This window comes from Notamacropus eugenii, chromosome 3, assembly GCF_028372415.1.
Source record: "Notamacropus eugenii isolate mMacEug1 chromosome 3, mMacEug1.pri_v2, whole genome shotgun sequence".
Taxonomy (NCBI): domain Eukaryota; kingdom Metazoa; phylum Chordata; class Mammalia; order Diprotodontia; family Macropodidae; genus Notamacropus; species Notamacropus eugenii.
This window is the reverse complement of record NC_092874.1, coordinates 380,376,870-380,396,173: the sequence shown is the minus strand read 5'-3', so window position 1 is coordinate 380,396,173 and position 19,304 is coordinate 380,376,870. Positions and strand designations below refer to the sequence as shown.

The window sequence follows — 19,304 nt, the reverse complement described above, 5'->3', positions numbered from 1 at the left end:
AGGCATGTATTTTGTCTGTACAGCAGGATTTCTAAACTAAAAAGTTACAAAAACTAGATTCTCTCAGGATCTCAGGTGATTTCTTAGTAAGGTTGGCTTGTTCATCTAAATTTTTAGCCTGGTATATTGTGAACTCATGGCAGACACTGGAAGCCAGTTTTTTCTGGACCAAAGAGTTGAACCAAGCAGTATCTATTTATATGTGATTTTCTACCCCACAAAAGGTTCATTTTCTTGTCAATATATGCTCCAGGAATGAATAATAGGAAATATTTGAAATGTTTCCTTAAACTCTGATGTGCCCTCAAAGTAGTTTTTGTATGTCAGTATTTGACCTTGAAAAGAGTTTATGAACAAAAGCAAGGGCTCTTATTCAGGTATATTTGCTAAAGCACCCCACAAAATAGTAGCATTTACTTGACTGCTGTGGGTAAGTGGATAAGTTCTGCTGAATGGTTTCATACAAGGTAGGAACACTCACACACAGTTTTCCATTTACCTTGCTCAAATTTGAAATCTATGTAAGAATACTGATTCATTTCTTTCCTCTTTTTTCTCTTTCCACTGGCTTCTGGTAATAGCTCCTGCCATTTTTTAATGGCATCAGAAAAGGCCTAAAATTAAAAAATGGAAAAGGTTACTAAACTTAGGCAACTTTCAATTATTCATAGAAATTGGACTGGGAGGGTGGGGAACGGTCAGGATGAATATGGAAAAATTTAAATGCACATAATCCAGAACCCTCATTTTGAACAAATTTCTTACTAGCGTTGGTTACTAAATAGAAACAAAATAAACATAATTTCATGTCATCTTCCCAACCATACTAAAATGCTAACAAAGCAGAGGATTAACCAAAATGAAACGTTAGCTATTTAGGGGAAGGGAAGTAAGGGAAACAGTAAAGATCTTGATAATAAAAAATAATTCAACAATTTACTCTCTAATACTCAAGAAGTGAGAGTAAAATTCCATTGTAAGGAACTCAATAGGATATAAATTGTAATTTGCAATGGAATACTGCTATAACGAAATTGCCAATAATTAAATCCTACAATTGTTAGAACTAGAGAAATAAGACTGTGATCCAATTTCTCTGTAACAGATCTGAAAGCAAAAATGATGCATTTTATATGAAGATATAATGTATACGCCTTTACTTCCCCCGATTTTTCTCCTCTTAGCTCCTAGATTACAGGTTGGGTTAGTAGTATGTGCTATCAGGTAATTTCAGGGCCAACCCTTTGGCCTCAAGCAATAATGGGAGATGTGTAGTTTGTTTTGGTTATTCTCCCATCTGCTTTGTAAACAACTACTTTCCTCCATCTTGGCATTCCCCCATTCCCCAAGTGAAACCCCTTGAAGCCAATGAGGAAAGCAGTGTGGTATAGTGGGAAAAGTCCTAGTTATGTAGTAATCAGAGGACCTGGAGGAAGTCAAATCTGGGCTCTGCCGTTTACTAATTGTGTGACCTTACAGAGGTTCCAGTTAACTTATCTGGAGCTCAGTTTTCCCATCTGTATACTGGGAAGGTTGAACTAGATGGCCTCAACCTCTCTAGAAACTCTATAAATTTATAACCCTATAATCAATGTCCCATTTTTACCCTGACAACTGCTCCCTGCTCTGACATAAACTAATAATTAAGTCTTAGTTAAAAGTGTGAGTGTCCCAAGAGTACTTGTGTTCTAAATGCATGCCCCTTCCCACCGAGATGGTACCCACTTATTTATTGGGGCTGGGGAAGGGAAAGTCAATACCACATCATCTTCAGCATCATGAAAATTTTTCCCGTTTCCAAATTTTTAAATAGATGAGTAGCATATAGAAAGACCAAATATTTACATAATAATACTTGGGAGCTAAGAAAGTATTTTCACACATGTAACTTCATCCGATGAGCCTTACCCTGGTCCCATGATTGGGAGGGCAGGTATTTTCATTTGAAAAAAAAAAAGTAAAAAGTTAGGTGAGACTTACCCAAGGCATCCCCTCATTAAGTAGAAAATCCAGAATTAGAACCCAGGTCTTCTGACTCCTGGTTCAGATCTCTTGACTTTTTACTATCTAACACTGCCACTTAACTAAAATATAGCCAAAAAGCTAACTGGATTTTAATTACATAGTAACTGCTTTTGTTTCCCTTTGAAAATGCTGGGGAAAAATATCTTACGTCCATTAAAAAGGGAAAATTGCTGAAATTATTAACAATTTGGCCAAATTGCTACTCACGAGTCAGAAAACTGAGGACAACACGTCCCCATCCTCTCCCATTCCCATTTCTTTATCTATTTTGATTGAAGCAGATTTCTTCCACATAATTATTAGAAGGTCTTAACTGTGAACTGAGGGTACCCTTTCCACCCCCAGTCCATGTTGCGATAGCTATACCAAGACTTCCCTGTAACTCTACTAAGGATATACCTGTGTCAACATGAGGTAACGTTAGGTCTCAGTTTCCATTTTAATTTAGTTATTTCTAATGAACAACTTCCCCTCTTTTGCCCATTTCAATGCCATCATTTAAGGTGAATGTTGAGACCATGTTTCCATCCTGCTATTGTGTATCTGTCAAGTGCAGTTACTCAATTTATCTCTTGGCTTCTCTGTAATACATACATCATACAGTTCTAAAGGAGAGGCTACCTGTAGTTAAACTCAGATGTTTACAGGAAGCTGTCTGAGAAGCTGAATGATTATATATATGGTAAGCCCCAGTCTTTCCTAGGTCCCGTCTCCTCCTCTGCCACTTCACTTGATAATCACAACAGCTCCCATGGATTTAATTACCATCTATACATCAGTGATTCTCACATCTACCTATCCTGTCCCCAATTCTCTGCTAACCTTCAATCTCCTATCTGCAATTCTCCTTCAGACATCTCAAACGAGGCTGTTCAGCAGACATGTTAAACACATCCAAAATGGAACTAATGATCTTTCCCTGTAACTATCCCTCTCTCCTACCAATTTCTCTATTACTTTACAGGGCAATTCTATCTTCCCAGTCTTTCAGGTTTGCAACCTAGGCATCACCTGTGACTCCTCAACATCTGTTTGTTGTACACATTTGTTTGCTTGTTGTCTCCCTCATTAGACTGTGAGCTCCTTGAGGGCAGGGACTATCTTTTGCCTCTTTTTGTATCCCGAGAGCTTAGCACAGTGCCTGGCTTATAGCAGGTGTTTAATAAATGTTTACTGACTTTTTTCTTTTTTTTTTTTTTGAAGGGGCAAGGCAAGGCAATTGGGGTTAAGTGACTTGCCGGAGGTCACACAGCTAGTAAGTGTCAAATGTCTGAGGCCAAATTTGAACTCAGGTCCTCCTGACTCCAGGGCTGGTGTTCTATTCACTGAGCCACCTAGCTGCCTGCTATTGATGACTTTTTTGGGCAAATGTGACAATGGATAAAGTTTCTGTACCTCAGATTTCTTGTCTGGTACAGAAAACTGAAAACAATGTGGTGGAGATCTTAATGACAAGTTTCCAACAATATTTTGTGGGCAACAGAAGCCCAGTTGGCTAAAAACCTATTGGATTGCTATCCTCTCCTCTTAGAGTCATTGTTAAGTAGGCTCTTTAACCTCTGAGTACTATGAAACCAAGTAACAGATGTTGCCACTAAGACAAAAAAGCAAGGTCCCACATAGGCCAAGATGGTTATGATAACATTTTTTGGTGGCAGCAAATAAGTGAAAATCGGGGAGGGTGTCCACTGACTATGAAGGAGCTGAAGAAATTGTGATATATGAGTGCAATGTAATATTATTGTGCTGTAAGAAGTGACAAGAATTCAGAGAAAGGTGGAAAAATTTTTATGTGCTAATACAAGAACTGAACCAAGAAGACAGTATACATAATGAATATAGTAATAAAAGTACAATAAAATGAAGCTGAATGTTTTGGCCCAATAGAGACCAGGAAATGGCACCTTTCCTTTTTTCATCTGAATAGCAGGGGACTACAGATGTGCAATGTTGCAAAAAGTCTCAGAATAAACATTTATTAAGTGACTTCTATGATACTAGAAATATGTGGAATATGATAGTAAGACAGAGCACATTCCTGCTGCAGAAGAACTTATAATATGTATAGTCTATTCAAGATCCTTGAGGTGTGTGTTTTCTTGTAGAGATGTCTGCATCTCTTTTGGATTTTCTTATGGAAATCATGGAGCTAGGGAGAAAAAAAGAGTCGAAAAGTAAACAATGCTTAATTTAATGACACCTATGGAAAAAATTCTCTCCCATTACTTAACAAAATACTATTAGGTCATCTCACCACAGAAAAGTCCCATTACAAGGTTAAGATCATTCATTCAAGAGTGATCATCTGTTGCAATGGATTGGTGTTTTTGAACAAATGCTTTATGACAAGTGTTAACTACTAAAAGGAGATTATGGCTTTAGTCATCTCAAGCTAAAGCTGGTTCTGCAGAATCCATCTAAGAATAATTATTCTAAGTTTTTCATTTTGGTTAAAACTACCACCTCTCCTCAAATAAAACTATCAATTCTGCTCTTATATGACTGACATTTCAAACCATTTGTGAAATACCGAAGATGCTTTGCTCAATTACAGAATTTGAATTGGAGGGCATATCTGAGCGTGTGTCAAGCATAGCACTTGATTTATAGATGAGGAAACTGAAGCCCATTAAAAATGACGAGACTTGCCCAAGGTCATAATGGTGGCTGCTGAGCTGAGCCTAGAGCTCTTTCCATTCAGCACTGATTGCCACACCAGCAGGCTGTCAGACTTTCCTAACTGTGCAGTCACTGTTACTACATAGGCCCCACTCAAACAGCTATATAGCAACAGGGAGAGTTTTAGCAAAGTACTTTGGGGGACTGAGATGAAATGATAAGATCTAAAAAATAAAATGTTAGTTTGCTAGTAATTTTCAGTCTTTTCCTGCTGTTCCAAAAGATGCTACTTTATAAAGGTTTCTTGCACATGCCCCTCTACCCACCTCCACCCCCTGCTTGTTTTCTTCAGCTTTGTTTTGTCCTGTGGTGAAGTAATCTGAGAATTATGACACCACAGTTTGCCACTAAAAACATGATTACAAGGTCAAAGAGTAAGCTTCAACTTTACTAAATTATCAAGCAGAGAAGACAGAACTATGAGGAAGAAAAGTCATCATTTTGGAACAAATCTGATGGAAGGAGGGAAGAGAATGAATGCTTTATTCTTTGTATCTGAATCCCCAGTACCTGGCAGACAGGTGCTTAATAAATGTTTGTTGGTAGAGTAACCAAGATAGCTAAGAAATCTGAAGGCTTTCGTTTTCAATTTTAAAGCTTGCTTTTGCACTTTATAAGTTGCTTCAAAAATATTTGGCATTTAGAAAGTTCCCAAAGGCCAGAAATAAAAAATTAAAAGGCTTAGAAACAACTATGTAGTTTGTAATGTAATCATTAGGAATCTTGGCCCAATGTACAACTATTTGTACCAAAAAAAAAAAAAATGAGCTAAAAAAAATCTGCCATGATTTATACAGACTGTTCACAATGCGAGCTTCACCCATTTCTGCAGAGCTCCTGGAAGGTCAATGTGCACTCCAAATTAGGATGCCATCTCTCACATACTTAAGTTACATCACAGGCTCTGTTTCATACCCCACACCAAAAGCATGAAATCCTGGCCTCGAAACATAAAGGTTTAAGTAACCAATACATTGTAGCTGTTATGTCCCAAGACATGGATCCTACCTAAGAATAGTGTTATGATGAAGTTCCAAAGCAGTTTTAAATGCTACGATGTAAAACTTATTTTGCAAAACACTGGGAAGCTCACTGAAATAATGTTTTGGCAAAGTACTCTTTTAATTCCTGTCCCTCCATCTTCTTCCTCTGGTTGCTTCTTCTGAACCTATTTTTCCCTCCAAATTTTTCCCTTAATTACACATAAAAAAATTTTAGTTTACTTTTTATTTAATTTATTTTTATAAAATTTTAAGTTTCAAATTCTCATTCCTCCCTCTTCAAGGCAAGCAATTTGATATGTTATACATATGCAGTTACCCTAAACCTATTCTTCATCTTTGTTGCCCTCATCATGATTTCCAGTTACTCTGAACTCCTAGTCTTCTTCGATTTCTCTTTAGAAGATTAATTTTATTGTTTAACCACCTCAACTTATACTCTACATCATCCTTGAATTCCTTACTCTCTTGTCCTGCTGGCACTCAGACCTTGTCAAACACCAACTCTAGAATATCCCTTTGTCAATCTGTCCTCTCCAAAGCTAATCATGAGCTTTTGAATGCCATTGGTGCAAATCATATAATGGTACACCCTAGGGACCACTACAAATTTGTGTCACCTACTCTCAAGTGGGAACCTAAATATTGTAGAACACTTAATTATCTTCGTAAACGGTTTAACTCCCCTGTTGGATGTCAACTCCTTAAAGGTAGGGGTTGTGTTTTGTTTTGTTTTTTGCTCCCCAGTTCAGAGGACTTGCACATAAACACAGTTCTTGCTTTACATCATTATACAAATTTAACTTTATGTAAACAAAACAAATAATTCTGAAAGAAATCTGCATCGCAAAAAAACCACTTATGTTAACTTTACCATACAGCACTGTCCTCTTTCTCTCTTAAGGCCTCCCTCCATTAAAACAAAACAAACAAACAAAACTCCAAGTGAAATAATCCAGGGAAACCACCACTGGATAGGGGTTTGGCAGATTTGGGCTTTGCTACAGAACTGCTAAGCCAAGAAAAGATCTCTGCCCTCCTCCACATACATATCTAGACCCAAAAGTCCTCACTCAGGTACCAGGGATCTCTCCCCATCCTCTCCCATCTGTGTCTGGCACCCACGTGGCTAGTCCCAGGCCCTCCCCATGTTCCTCCTCCCCCTCCCACTTCTCTGCCCCTGGCCCCAAAATGTCCTTGAATCCTGTGATAGCTTCCCTTGGTGGACACATAGCCCCCTTCCTGCCACTATCTTCCCTTTCCCCATGTCTGAAAACAAATTCACATTACATAAAAATTTGTGGAACAGTCTACTTGTATAAAGCAAGGTCTGTAGTAGGCATTTAATAAATAACCATTGAATTGAATGTGAAAGTTCATGTTAATTCATCAAGTTCTATGCCATAGGACAACGAAGATCTGACCTTACAAATCTTTCAAAGAAAACTGACATGAATAAGAGTTACCTCACACCTCACTGTAATCATATATCCATAAATTCCACTCTTAACTAAGAAGCATTCCTTTTTTTATAATATTTAGAGAAAACAGGCTTCTTTCTTTTGAATACATAATATGAAAATATACATTTTTCCCCTTCCTTCCTCTCACTTGTCCTTTCACAGCACCTTTCTCCAGTATGCTAACAGATAACAAAATTCTTCGAAAAACCGGGGATTTCTGGCCATAAGCTGCTCTACAATGCACGCTGGGAAAATTTCCATGACTCTAGGTCATTAACAATTCAGGTCATACCTAGGAAAAGTCTAAGTGATTGTGGGAAGAAATGTAAATAGAAGCAGAATATTCTGGCTAATGGAAAATGTACAACTAAGTGGCTCCTCAAAGAAAATAACTGTGTCAATTCATAAAATCACATCATAAAATGGTCAAAGGATATGAACAGGCAATTTTCGGAAGAAGAAATTAAAGATATCTATAATCATATGAAAAAATGCTCTAAATCACTATTGATTAGAGAGATGCAAATCAAAACAACTCTGAGGTACCACATCACACCTATAAGATTGGCAAACATGACAGAACAAGAAAATGATAAATGCTGGAGAGGATGTGGGAGAGTTGGAACACTAATTCATTGTTGGTGGAGCTGCGAGTGCATCCAACCATTCTGGAGGGCAATTTGGAACTATGCCCAAAGGGCTACAAAAATGTGCATACCCTTTGACCCAGCAATATCGCTACTAGGACTGTATCCCCAAGAGATCATAAAAATGGGAAAGGGTCCCACATGTACAAAAATATTTATAGCAGCACTCTTTGTAGTTGCCAAAAACTGGAAGTCAAGGGGATGTCCATCAATTGGGGAATGGCTGAATAAATTATGGTATATGAATGTAATGGAGTACTATTATGCCATAAGAAATGAGGAACAAGAAGACTTCAGAGAGGCCTGGAAGGACTTATATGATCTGACGCTGAGTGAAAGGAGCAGAACCAGGAGAACTTTGTGCACAGCAACGACCACAGTGTGCGAGAGTTTTTTCTGGTAGACTTGGAATTTCGTAATAACGCAAGAACTTCTTAAAAAAAAAAAATCCCAAAGGTGGTTCTCAAGGCAAAATGCCTTCCACACTCAGAGAAAGAAATATGGAAGTCATTCGCAAAATGTAGCAGATCATGTTTGTGTATGTGTATGTGTTTGTGTATCATGTTTTGATTTGTTATATGATTTCTTTCATTTATTTTAGTCTGACTACATAGCATGACTATAGTGAAAATATACTCAGTAGGAAAGTATATGTAGAACCTATACAGAATTGTTTGCAGTCGTGGGGAGGGAGGGGAGTAGTGGGGGGTAGGTGTGGGGGGGATAAAATCTCAGTTGCATGGCAGTGATTGTTAAACATTAAAAAATAATAAAAAAATAAAAAATAAAAAAATAAAATAAAATCACATCATAAAGCTAGAAGCAACCTGGAGATATCCCATGGTCAAATATATTCCCCTCGGTTACTGCCTCCTCCAATCTTGGATCTGCAGCTATCTAAGTCAACAAAAGGAATCAACCAGAGATATCCTGCAGCTTCCTAAATAGATACAGATCAGATGAGGAAGGGAAGAACTTTTTCAATACTAGCCATAATAGCAGCAATGTTAACAAGGAGTGGCATCTTTGATGAGGATTAACAACCCAAAGACACATGAATATCATAGCTATTTATGAAAAACATGAGGTCTATGTGTGTAAAATCTGCAGAATACACCATGCACAGGGCTGCAGGGCTGTTCTATACTGTGAGAATCACTGTTACAGGCTAATCTCAGTGATTTTCCAAACAGGTACAGCAGGTTTTAGTCTCTTTTATTCCCTGGTGTCACACAGAGCATCTGTCTAGTCTTTTCTTAAAGAACTTCAAATAAAAAGAATTTACTACTTCCCTTAGTAATCAATCCTAGTATCTTAGCATCCTGCCATGAAGATGATTTTTATGTCTATCACATCTGTGCTCTTCTTTAAGTCCTCTGGAAAAAGGAAAAGGATCACATTTCCCCTCTACTCAATCCTACCTGCGTAACCTTGGGCAACCTCTGGGCCTCAGATTTTTCAATAGCAAAATGAAGGGTTTTAGCCTGGGTAACTTCCCAGAATCCTTCTACTTCAAAATCTGCCATCTCCTTAGCATCCCCCACTCTTCCTCACCTCCCAAAGAGAAACCACACTCAATCCTTTAGCCTGACCTCTTCACCTATATACGGGGGGAAGAAGTAAGAGCTGGCTGTGAAAAAGAATCCAAGAATAGAAGTAGAGAACCTTTCGGGTGATTGCATAGTGTCCCTTGAGCTCATGCAGTGCCCACTTGATGTCCTGAGTACTGAGCATTTTGAAATCTTCCATGAGTAGATCAGTAGCTTGTATAAAGCAACGCTGGTCAAGAGGAGTAAGTTTAGAAAAGTCAAAATAGTCCACTTTAGACACCTGAAATGAAAAAGCAGAAAAGTAATAAAAATTGCTAATGTGATTTGTTTCTAACACAACAAATATACAAAAAACCCAAGATGTCTCAAAGCAACTGTGTTTAATTTCCCTATACCATGAGAATACATGAATTGAAGGCAGGGAGGGGAGATAAGCGTAACAGAATCCAAAGCAGTCGTTCTCTACGAGCAATTAGTATTTCTCCAATTGTTTAGATCTGTCTTAATTTGTGTGAAGTGCTTTTTAAATTGCGGTCATATGGCTCCTGTGTGCATCTTGGCAGGAAGACTGTCAAGTATTTTATACTATCTGCAGTATTTCTCTTTTTATCTCTTCCTGTTCAGTTTCGTTGGTAATATTCAGAAATGCTGATGATTTCTATGGGTTTTATATCCTGCAATTTACATAAGTTGCTAATTATTTCAATTAATTTTTTAGTTGATTCCCTAAGGTTCTCTAAGAAGTAGACTTCTGTGGAGTGACAGTTTTGTTTCCTCATTGCCTATGTTTGTTCTTTCAATACCTTTTTGTTGTCTTAATGACTTAGTTGGCATTTCTAATGTGATATTGAATAGTAGTGGAGATCGTGGACATCCTTGCTTCACTTCAGATCTTACGAGAAATCTAAGCTTTTTATCCCCACTAAAGATAAAGCTTACTTTTTGATAGATACTACCTTTCATTTTAAGGAATGTTCCATTTATTCCTGTACTTTTTAATAGGGTGCTGTATTTTGTCAAAAGCCACTGATATAATTATATGATTTTTATTGTGCTTGTTGTTAATATGGTTAATTATGCTACTAGTTTTCCTGATAGTAATCAGCCATTCATTCCTGGTATAAATCCAGCCTGGTCATAAGTGGACGATCTTTACAATATATTGCTGTAATCTCTCATTGCTAGTGTTCTAGTTAGAATTTTTGCATCAACGGTATTAAGGAAATTAGTGTTTGGTTTTCAATTTCTATTTTGATTCTCTTAAATCTAGGTATCAAGACCATATTTGTTTCACCAAAGAAGCTGGTAAGATTCTTTACCTATTTTATCTAAACACTTAGTGTAGCATTAGAATTAGTTGTTCTTTAAACATTGGTAGAATTTGATTGTAAATCTATCTCTTCCTAGATTTGTTTTTTTCTTAGCTCACTTATGGCTTGTTTGATTTCTTCGTCTAGGATGTGAGTATTCTATTTTCTCTTCTGTTAATCTGCTTAATTTATTTATTTTTATAAATAGCCATCCATTTTGTTAAGAGTGGTCAAAATAGCTTCCAATAATTACTTTTATTTCATTTTCATTATTGCAAACTCACTCTTTTCATTTTTGACACTGGTTTTCTTTTCAAAAAATGAAATTTGGACAATGGTTTATCTATTTTTTTTCTTAAAACAGTTCCTAGTTTTGTTAATTCAATGGCTTTTTTCACTTTAACTTTTAAATCTCTTCTTTGATTTTCAGGATTTCTAATTTTGTTGGTTAATTAAGGGTTTTTTATATTGTTGGTTTTCTCATTTTTTAAGTTCCATTCTCAATTTATTGATCTGCTCCTCTTCTCCTTTATCAGTATTCAGACATATAAATTTTTTCTTAAGTATTGCTTTGGCTGCTTCCCACAAATTCTGGCATGTTGTCTCACTGATGCCATTATCTTTAATGAAATTATTGTTTCTATAATTTGTTCTTTGATCCACTCATTCTTTATGATTGAATTAATTAGTTTCCAATTAATTTTTAATCTATGCTTTAAAGGATCTTTACTAAATAAACTTTTTACTGTACCATGGTCAGAAAAAGACACACTTAGTATTTCAGCTTTTCTGAATTTGTTTGTGAGATTTTTATGTCTTAATACATGGTCAATTTTTGTGAGTCTTGTGCAGTGAAGAAACAGTTATACTCCATAATATTTCCCTTCAATATTCCCTGGGTGTATCTTGTCTAACTTTTCTAAAATTTTATTCATCTTTTCAACTTCTTTTCTATTTATTTTGTGGTTAAATTTATCTAGGTCTGAGAAAGGTAAACTGAGGTCTTCCACTATAACAGTTTTGCTAAAGATAGGTAACTTTAGGTTGCAATTCTAGATCCTTTCCTTTCCAGAAATATCATATTCTAAGTCCTCACTGCTTTAAAATGGTAGCTGCTAAATCTTAGTGATTCTGACTGTAGCTCCACAGTACTTTAATTGTATTTTTTTGGCTATTTGAACTATTTTCTCCTTAACCTGAAAGTTCTAGACTTTAGCTAAAGTATTTCTGAGAATTTTCATTTTGGGGTTTCTTTCAGGAAGTGACTAATGGATTCTTTCAATTTCTAATTTACCCTCTGGTTCTAAGCTATTTTGACAGTTTTCTCTTATAATTTCTTTAAATATATTGTCTAAGCTCTTTTTTGCTATTGTTATGATAGCTTTCAGGCAGACTAATTCTTTATTCTTTATTTACCAATCATTCTTTAATTATCTCTCTGTAATTTATTTTCCTGCTCAGTGTTTTCCTACTGAATATTTCATACCTTCTCTATTTTTTCAGTCTTTTGACTTTGTTTTACTACCTCCTGATGGTCAATTCTAATTTTTAAGCAGTTATTTTCTTCTATAAAATTTTGTACCTCTTTTTACCAAGCTGTTAATTTTCTTTTCATAACTATCTTGGCTCTCATTTCTTTTTTCATTTTTTCCTCTACTGCTCTTATTTTTATTTTATTTAATTTTTTAACTTTTCAGGCTCTTTTAAAAATCTCTTTCTTTAGCTCATGCTTTAATTCTTCTTGGAATTCTTGCTGGACTTGTGCCCAATCTGCATTTGTCTTAGAGCTTTGCTTGTAGGAGTTTCCAAGTCATTGTCTTCCAGTTTGTGTCTTGACTTTCCCAGAAACCATACCAAGGTCTTTATGTTCAGGTTCTTTTTGTTTGCTCATTCTTCCAGCCTGCTTCTTGACTTTGGCCGTATAGTGCTGAGGGAGAGGGGAGGATGTCTGGTCTGAGTTTCTATCTTCTTCAACTACTTTCATAGCTCAGTCTAGGAACCTGTAGCTTTCAGTGCTTCCAAATTGTTGTGTTACAGGCACAGGTCAGTTTACAAACCTCGTGGCCTAAGCTCTGCAACCTCCTGACTCAGGTTTGGGTTTATTGTCTTGTATGTAGTACAGCTGTTGCTGGACTCTGTCACCGTTAACCCACAGTGAGGTTCTGAAAGTTAAGAGTGACTGAGCTACTGGCTCCCCTTTGGTCTTGCTATCTTTAACCTCTGTTTTTCTACTTCAGGTTTGTGTGGTAGGCTAGTGGTTAGAACTGAGTCACTGCTCTGCCCTTGTGCTCAGGAGCTACACAGGTCAATTTCTAGAATTTGTTTTTGTTCAATTCTTAACTAGGGGCCCTCACCTGATTAGTCACTAACTATTTTCTGCCCTAGATCTGTGACCCAGAACTGAGTAATGAGTGACAGGGCTGCCAGGTGGCACCCATTCCTACTCCATTCTTTTGCCCTGGAGCTTTATCTTGGTTCCCTTTCAAGTCCTGGGTACTAGAATGCTTGCCAGATCATTGCAGGCATATGTGCTATGCTAAAGGTTAGAACTGAGATACTCCTCTGCTCCTAGGCTCAGAGTCACATAGCTAAGTTCCTAGAATTGATTTTATACTTGGTAGTCAACTAAAGCCCTATCCTCTGTTGGGGCTGCTCCTCTTTGTCCTGGATCGAGGACCTAGAACTGGGTAATGGGTAATAGAGTTACCAGATGGCACCTATTCTTGTTCCTAGCACTAGTTTAGGGATCCACTTGATCTCTTTCTGTCCCACTGTTTCCTGCCCTGGTATACTCTTCCTTTCCTTTCCATCCCTGGATGCTGAAATATTCCCAGTCTCACTGCTGTTGCTGCTACCACTGCATGGGTTCCTGGATGGCCCCTAGGCCAGCATCCAGAAATCTCTCTTAAACAAGTCACTATTTTTCTTGACTTTCCTGATTCAGAATTCATCTGATGCATTTTGCAGTTCATTGTAGAGAAGGTGTACTGGGAGAACTAGGAGATCTTGACTCTGTAACTAACTATGAAATTAAAAGCTGTAGTTTTTTTGTTGTTTTGGGGCTCTTTTTGTCTGGAGGGATAAGAGGTATAAGGAGGAGAAAGGCCTGGCAATGACAGGCAGAAATTAAAGTTAATTAATTAAATTAAACACAGGCTTCACAGTACCTAGGTTGGCAAATATCAGAAAAACATGAGTAAAACTCTGAAATCCTACTCTAGGCATTAAAACCAAAAAATCTGCCTCTAACAATATAATATTGAAATCTGTTTTCCTCCCCTTAAACAGTATCATTTAAAAAAAAGTTAAAAGGTATATTGGAAAACATTAGAAATAAGAATACTATACTTGCCTTTTTCTCATCTTGGCTGGCAAGCAGGCTGCTATTAGGATTTAAAACCACTCTGCCTTCCTTCTTTGGATAATCTGGGTTTTCCAGAAGAAAATTACAAAGTCTGCAAAAAACACAAACCAAACCAAACATTACCTTCATATTTCTCCAAAGTGAAATACCTGCAAAGTGAGGGAAATATAACATTAGAAATTAAACTCTCTATTACAGTACATCTAGCCACTAGCTTACTAAAAATCTCATAAAAAAAAATTTTAACTGAAATGATCTTAAGTTGCAATGTTCATTTATTCTCTCTCTTTCATATTCAATGCCTGAACCTGCTAGTTGATGCTACCAAGTCACAGCTAAATCATGACGATCAAAAAAGCAAGGGGGGGGGGAAGGGTGGAGCCAAGATGGCAGAGTAGAAAGACACACAAATGCAGGCTCTCCCCACATAGCCTATAAAACACCTGTAGAGAGGGACTCTCAACAAATTTTGGAGCAGCAGAATTAGAGAACAACAGAGTGGAGGAGATTTCCAGCCCAGGGTGACCTGAAAGAGCCACGGGAAACATCTGTTGCACTGGACACGGAGCCCAGCTCAGTCCAGTCTTGGCTGTAGCTGCACGCCTCTGGGAGGAGGACACCTCGGGGGTGGAATCTCCAGTTGCAGCAGCAGCGGGTTCGCAGATCCCTCCACCCACAGGCACCCAAGATCAGTGACGGGGTTTCTTCAGCTGGCCAGGAAGGGAGAAGGGTCTTCCCATAGCTCCAGCAGCAGGTAACAGCCACAGAGGCCACATCTGGCAGGCAGCAGCAGTTCCCACAGCAGCCCCTACAGCAGCCTGCATCCATTGTTGGATCATAAAAAACCCTGGGGGCACTGAGGAGCTGACTTTTACCTCAGCCCTGTGTAGAGGCCCTGAGGGAGCTGATCTTTATCTCACACTGAATGTCAGTAGAACTGGAAGCCAGGTGGCTGTGGAGAGGAAACTGCTAAGATTCTGGGCACAAAAATCTCTGCTCCTCCCAGAACAGTGTACACACTTGATTGTGCCACCTTGGAGGAACTGAGATCTTACACGTCCCTAGAGTATACCCTACTCTTGATAAAGGACCCAAAAGTCAAGTAACTGGTTGGAAAAATGCCCAAAAAAGGGGAAGAAAGTAAGACTATAGAAGGTTACTTTCTTGGTGAACAGATATCTCCTCCCATCCTTTCAGATGAGGAAGAACAATGCTTACCATCAGGGAAAGACATAAAAGTCAAGGCTTCTGTATCCCAAACATCCAAAATAAATATTCAATGGTTTCAGGCCATGGAAGAATTCAAAAAGGATTTTGAAAATCAAGTAAGAGAGGTGGAGGAAAAATTGGGAAGAGAAATGAGAGAGATGCAGGAAAAGCATGAAAAGCAGGTCAACACCTTGCTAAAGGAGACCCAAAAAAATGCTGAAGAAAATAACACCTTGAAAAATAGGCTAACAATTGGAAAAGAGGTTCAAAAAGCCAATGAGGAGAAGAATGCTTTAAAAGGCAGAATTAGCCAAATGGAAAAGGAGGTTCAAAAGCTCACTGAAGAAAATAGTTCTTTCAAAATTAAAATGGAACAGATGGAGGCTAATGACTTTATGAGAAACCAAGAAATCACAAAACAAAACCAAAAGAATGAAAAAATGGAAGATAATGTGAAATATCTCATTGGAAAAACAACTGACCTGGAAAATAGATCCAGGAGAGACAATTTTAAAATTATGGGACTACCTGAAAGCCATGATCAAAAAAAGAGCCTAGACATCATCCTTCATGAAATTATCAAGGAAAACTGCCCTGAGATTCTAGAACCAGAGGGCAAAATAAGTATTCAAGGAATCCACAGATCACCTCCTGAAAGAGATCCATAAAGAGAAACTCCTAGGAACATTGTGGCCAAATTCCAGAGTTCCCAGGTCAAGGAGAAAATATTGCAAGTAGCTAGAAAGAAACAATTCAAGTATTGTGGAAATACAATCAGGATAACACAAGATCTAGCAGCTTCAACATTAAGGGATCAAAGGACGTGGAACATGATATTCCAGAAATCAAAGGAAATAGGACTAAAACCAAGAATCACCTACCCAGCAAAACTGAGTATAATACTTCAGGGGGAAAAAATGGTCTTTCAATGAAATAGAGGACTTTCAAGCATTCTTGATAAAAAGACCAGAGTTGAAAAGGAAATTTGACTTTCAAACACAAGAATCAAGAGAAGCATGAAAAAGTGAATAGCAAAGAGAAGTCATAAGGGACTTACTAAAGTTGAACTATTTACATTCCTACATGGAAAGATAATATTTGTAACTCTTGAAACTTTTTTCAGTATCTGGGTAGTTGGTGGGATTACATACATACACACACACACACACACACACACACACGGACAGAGAGCACAGGGTGAATTGAATAGGATGGAATCATATCTTAAAAAAATGAAATTAAGTGGTGAGAGAGAAATAAATTGGGAGGAGAAAGGGAGAAATGGAATGGGGCAAATTATCTCTCATAAAAGAGGCAAGTAAAAGACTTTTCAGTGGAGGGAAAAAGGGGGGAGGTGAGAGAAAAAACATGAAGCTTACTCTCATCACATTCCACTAAAGGAAGGAATAAAATGCACACTCATTTTGGTATGAAAACTTACCTTACAATACAGGAAAGTGGGGGAGAAGGGGATAAGCAGGGTGGGGGGATGATGAAAGGGAGGGCAGTGGGGGGAGGGAGCAATTAGAAATCAACACTCTTGGGGAGGGATAGGATCAAAAGAGAGAACAGAAGAAACAGGGGGCAGGATAGGATGGAGGGAAATATAGCTAGTCTTGCACAATACGACTATCATGGAAGTCATTTGCAAAACTACAGAGATATGGCCTATATTGAATTGCTTGACTTCCCAAAGGGAATGGGTGGGGAGGGAGGGAGGAAGAAAAGTTGGAACTCAAAGTTTTAGGAACAACTGTGAGTATTGCTCTTGCAACTAGGAAATAAGAAACACAGGTATTGGGGTATAGAAATTTATCTTGCCCTACAAGACAAAAGAGAAGATGGGGATAAGGGAAGGGAGGGATGTTTGAAGGGAGGACAGAGTGGTGATAGGGGAAATTAGAATACTCAGCGTTTTGGGGTGGGGGAAGGAGAGAAATGGGCAGAAAATTTGGAATCCAAAATTTTGTGGAAATGAATGTTGAAAACTTAAATAAATTTAAATACAAAAAAAAAGGCAGGAGGCAAGTGATTGTACTATATACTGTCATTATTTGCCAACTATATAAAATAAGAGTTTTGTGTGCTTTTGCATATACACACATATCTATTACACACATAAATTAGAGCATTTTCAAAGCACTTCATGCAAGGAACTTGTGCTCCATGCTGGAGATATAAAGACATACTGAAAAAATAATTCCCTACTTTGAAGGAGCTTACGTTATACTGGAATAAGTAAAAACTTTTATATTTTTATTCAGTTATTTGCAAATGTATCAGGAATAAAGAACAATGATTTAGTTACTTTAAGTTATATCCTTCTCTATAGTACTATCCACAAGGTTGATCTAATTTATTTCAATGCAGAATCGTCTTATAAGAAAACATCAAATCCATTAACCCAATTTCTTCATTCTACAGCACAATCTAATAAATTAGGCCAACTCTGGGATTTCTCCCAAATGTGACAAGTACATTCATATAAGCAGTCTGGCTCAATTTATTAATACCCAACTTAATATAGTTTCTTTATATGAATGGCAGCTCTTGCCATACATCATTATCTCCACTATAGACCTAAACAACTCCAACTGACTCACATCCTGTTCCTCCCCTGAACAGCCCACCAAACTATTCGCAAATTATCTCAATGTCAATACTCAGTGACAAGATCTTCTGAAGGGATCAAATGACAATGAAAGGACAGGGTCAGAAAGTTCATTTTCTCACTCCAGTCAGAATCCACCATTATTTCCTGCTTCTCCTTCCTCCATCTTGTCCCAAGAATCTAGAGCTAAAATCAAAAGGAAACCAAAGCTGGCTATGGGCCTATAAGATCTCTATTTGTAGAACAACAGTCTATTTGCTTGTAACAGAAGCTTGGGTTCTGTCTCAGGATAAAGAAATGCAGACATTTAGCATGAGTGAAAGGTGATATTGGCTAAGCGTACTGTATATAACTCAACAAGAAACAAAGAATTCTAGAAAAATCTACCTAACTTAATCACATGCTTCACCATTGTGAGTGCAATTAATTAATGGAGGCTTCTAATCTAGTGTTAGATGTAAATAGTTGATGCTAAAGATTTTTCATTATTTTTATTTATAGGATAAGAAAAGTTTATATTCAATTTTAATGTAAAATGAAACTTGACGTTTACTCTCCTACTTATTTTAGATATACAAAACGGACTCAAGATACAGAATAAGGAATACATTTCAAACACGGGAATTTGGCATTATGGGAATTTGTTCTTCTTGAGTATGTGTATTTATTACAAAGGTTTTGATTTTTTTTTCCAGTGGGGCTGACAGGAGTTGAAAGTGAGAGGGAAACCTAAAAACAGGGTTGTCACAAAAGAAAAAAAGAATGTCACTGAAGCATTTATTAAAAATAAGGAAGTCAGAAGGAATCAGAGAAAAACAAAACAACTTTGAGAGCTTTATGCTGAATTTATATATACAAGTTGTACCAAAAATTCTAGAGCAATTTTAGTAGCTTAAAACTGCACTAAGGCTTCTGGAACACTCAACATTTAAAAAGAAAAGAAAGAGATCCATAGTTTAATGTAAAATCTTCCTTTCATGTTTTACTATGTAAATGTAAGTGCTTATTTTAGTTCATATTTTTAACATTCAAATAAAAAGTTTTTAAAAATCTAATTTAAAAAAAAAGCTATTTACAGTATTTTATGGACATGGACAGTGTTAATTCTAGGAGTAAACACAAAGATGGAATGAATATCTCTTCATGATAAATCCCAAAGGCTTTGTGCCTGTTCAATTTTGGTTGCCTGTTATTCTATATGAGTTTATACGCACAAATAGATATAACTCAACAAAATGCTGTAATATTCAATCAAATGCCAAATTAATTATTTAAGCATATCTCTTTGCAAATGTTTCCAGTATCTTCTCGAAACAAATGAGATTACTGCTTGACAGGAAAAAACAGTAAGAAAAAATATTTTTTTATCTATATAGTCCAAAACAAAGGTAGCTATTAAAGTCCTATTCATTCCTACAGAAAGAACATCTAAACGCTATACAAGA

The 19,304-nt window shown here is 37.1% G+C and overlaps 1 protein-coding gene across 4 annotated transcripts in view; it reads right to left on the bottom strand.

Moving 5' to 3' along the window:
• Positions 1-19,304, bottom strand: part of RNF216 (ring finger protein 216) — a 212,688-nt gene that overhangs the window by 119,732 nt on the left and 73,652 nt on the right. For all 4 annotated transcript variants that reach the window (XM_072597645.1, XM_072597647.1, XM_072597648.1 and 1 more), the window contains exons 6-8: positions 14,028-14,130; positions 9,481-9,645; positions 500-614 (exon numbers count right to left, since the gene is read on the bottom strand). In XM_072597645.1, coding sequence (XP_072453746.1) covers positions 500-614; positions 9,481-9,645; positions 14,028-14,130 — 383 coding nt within the window. The remainder of the gene's footprint in view (positions 1-499; positions 615-9,480; positions 9,646-14,027; positions 14,131-19,304) is intronic.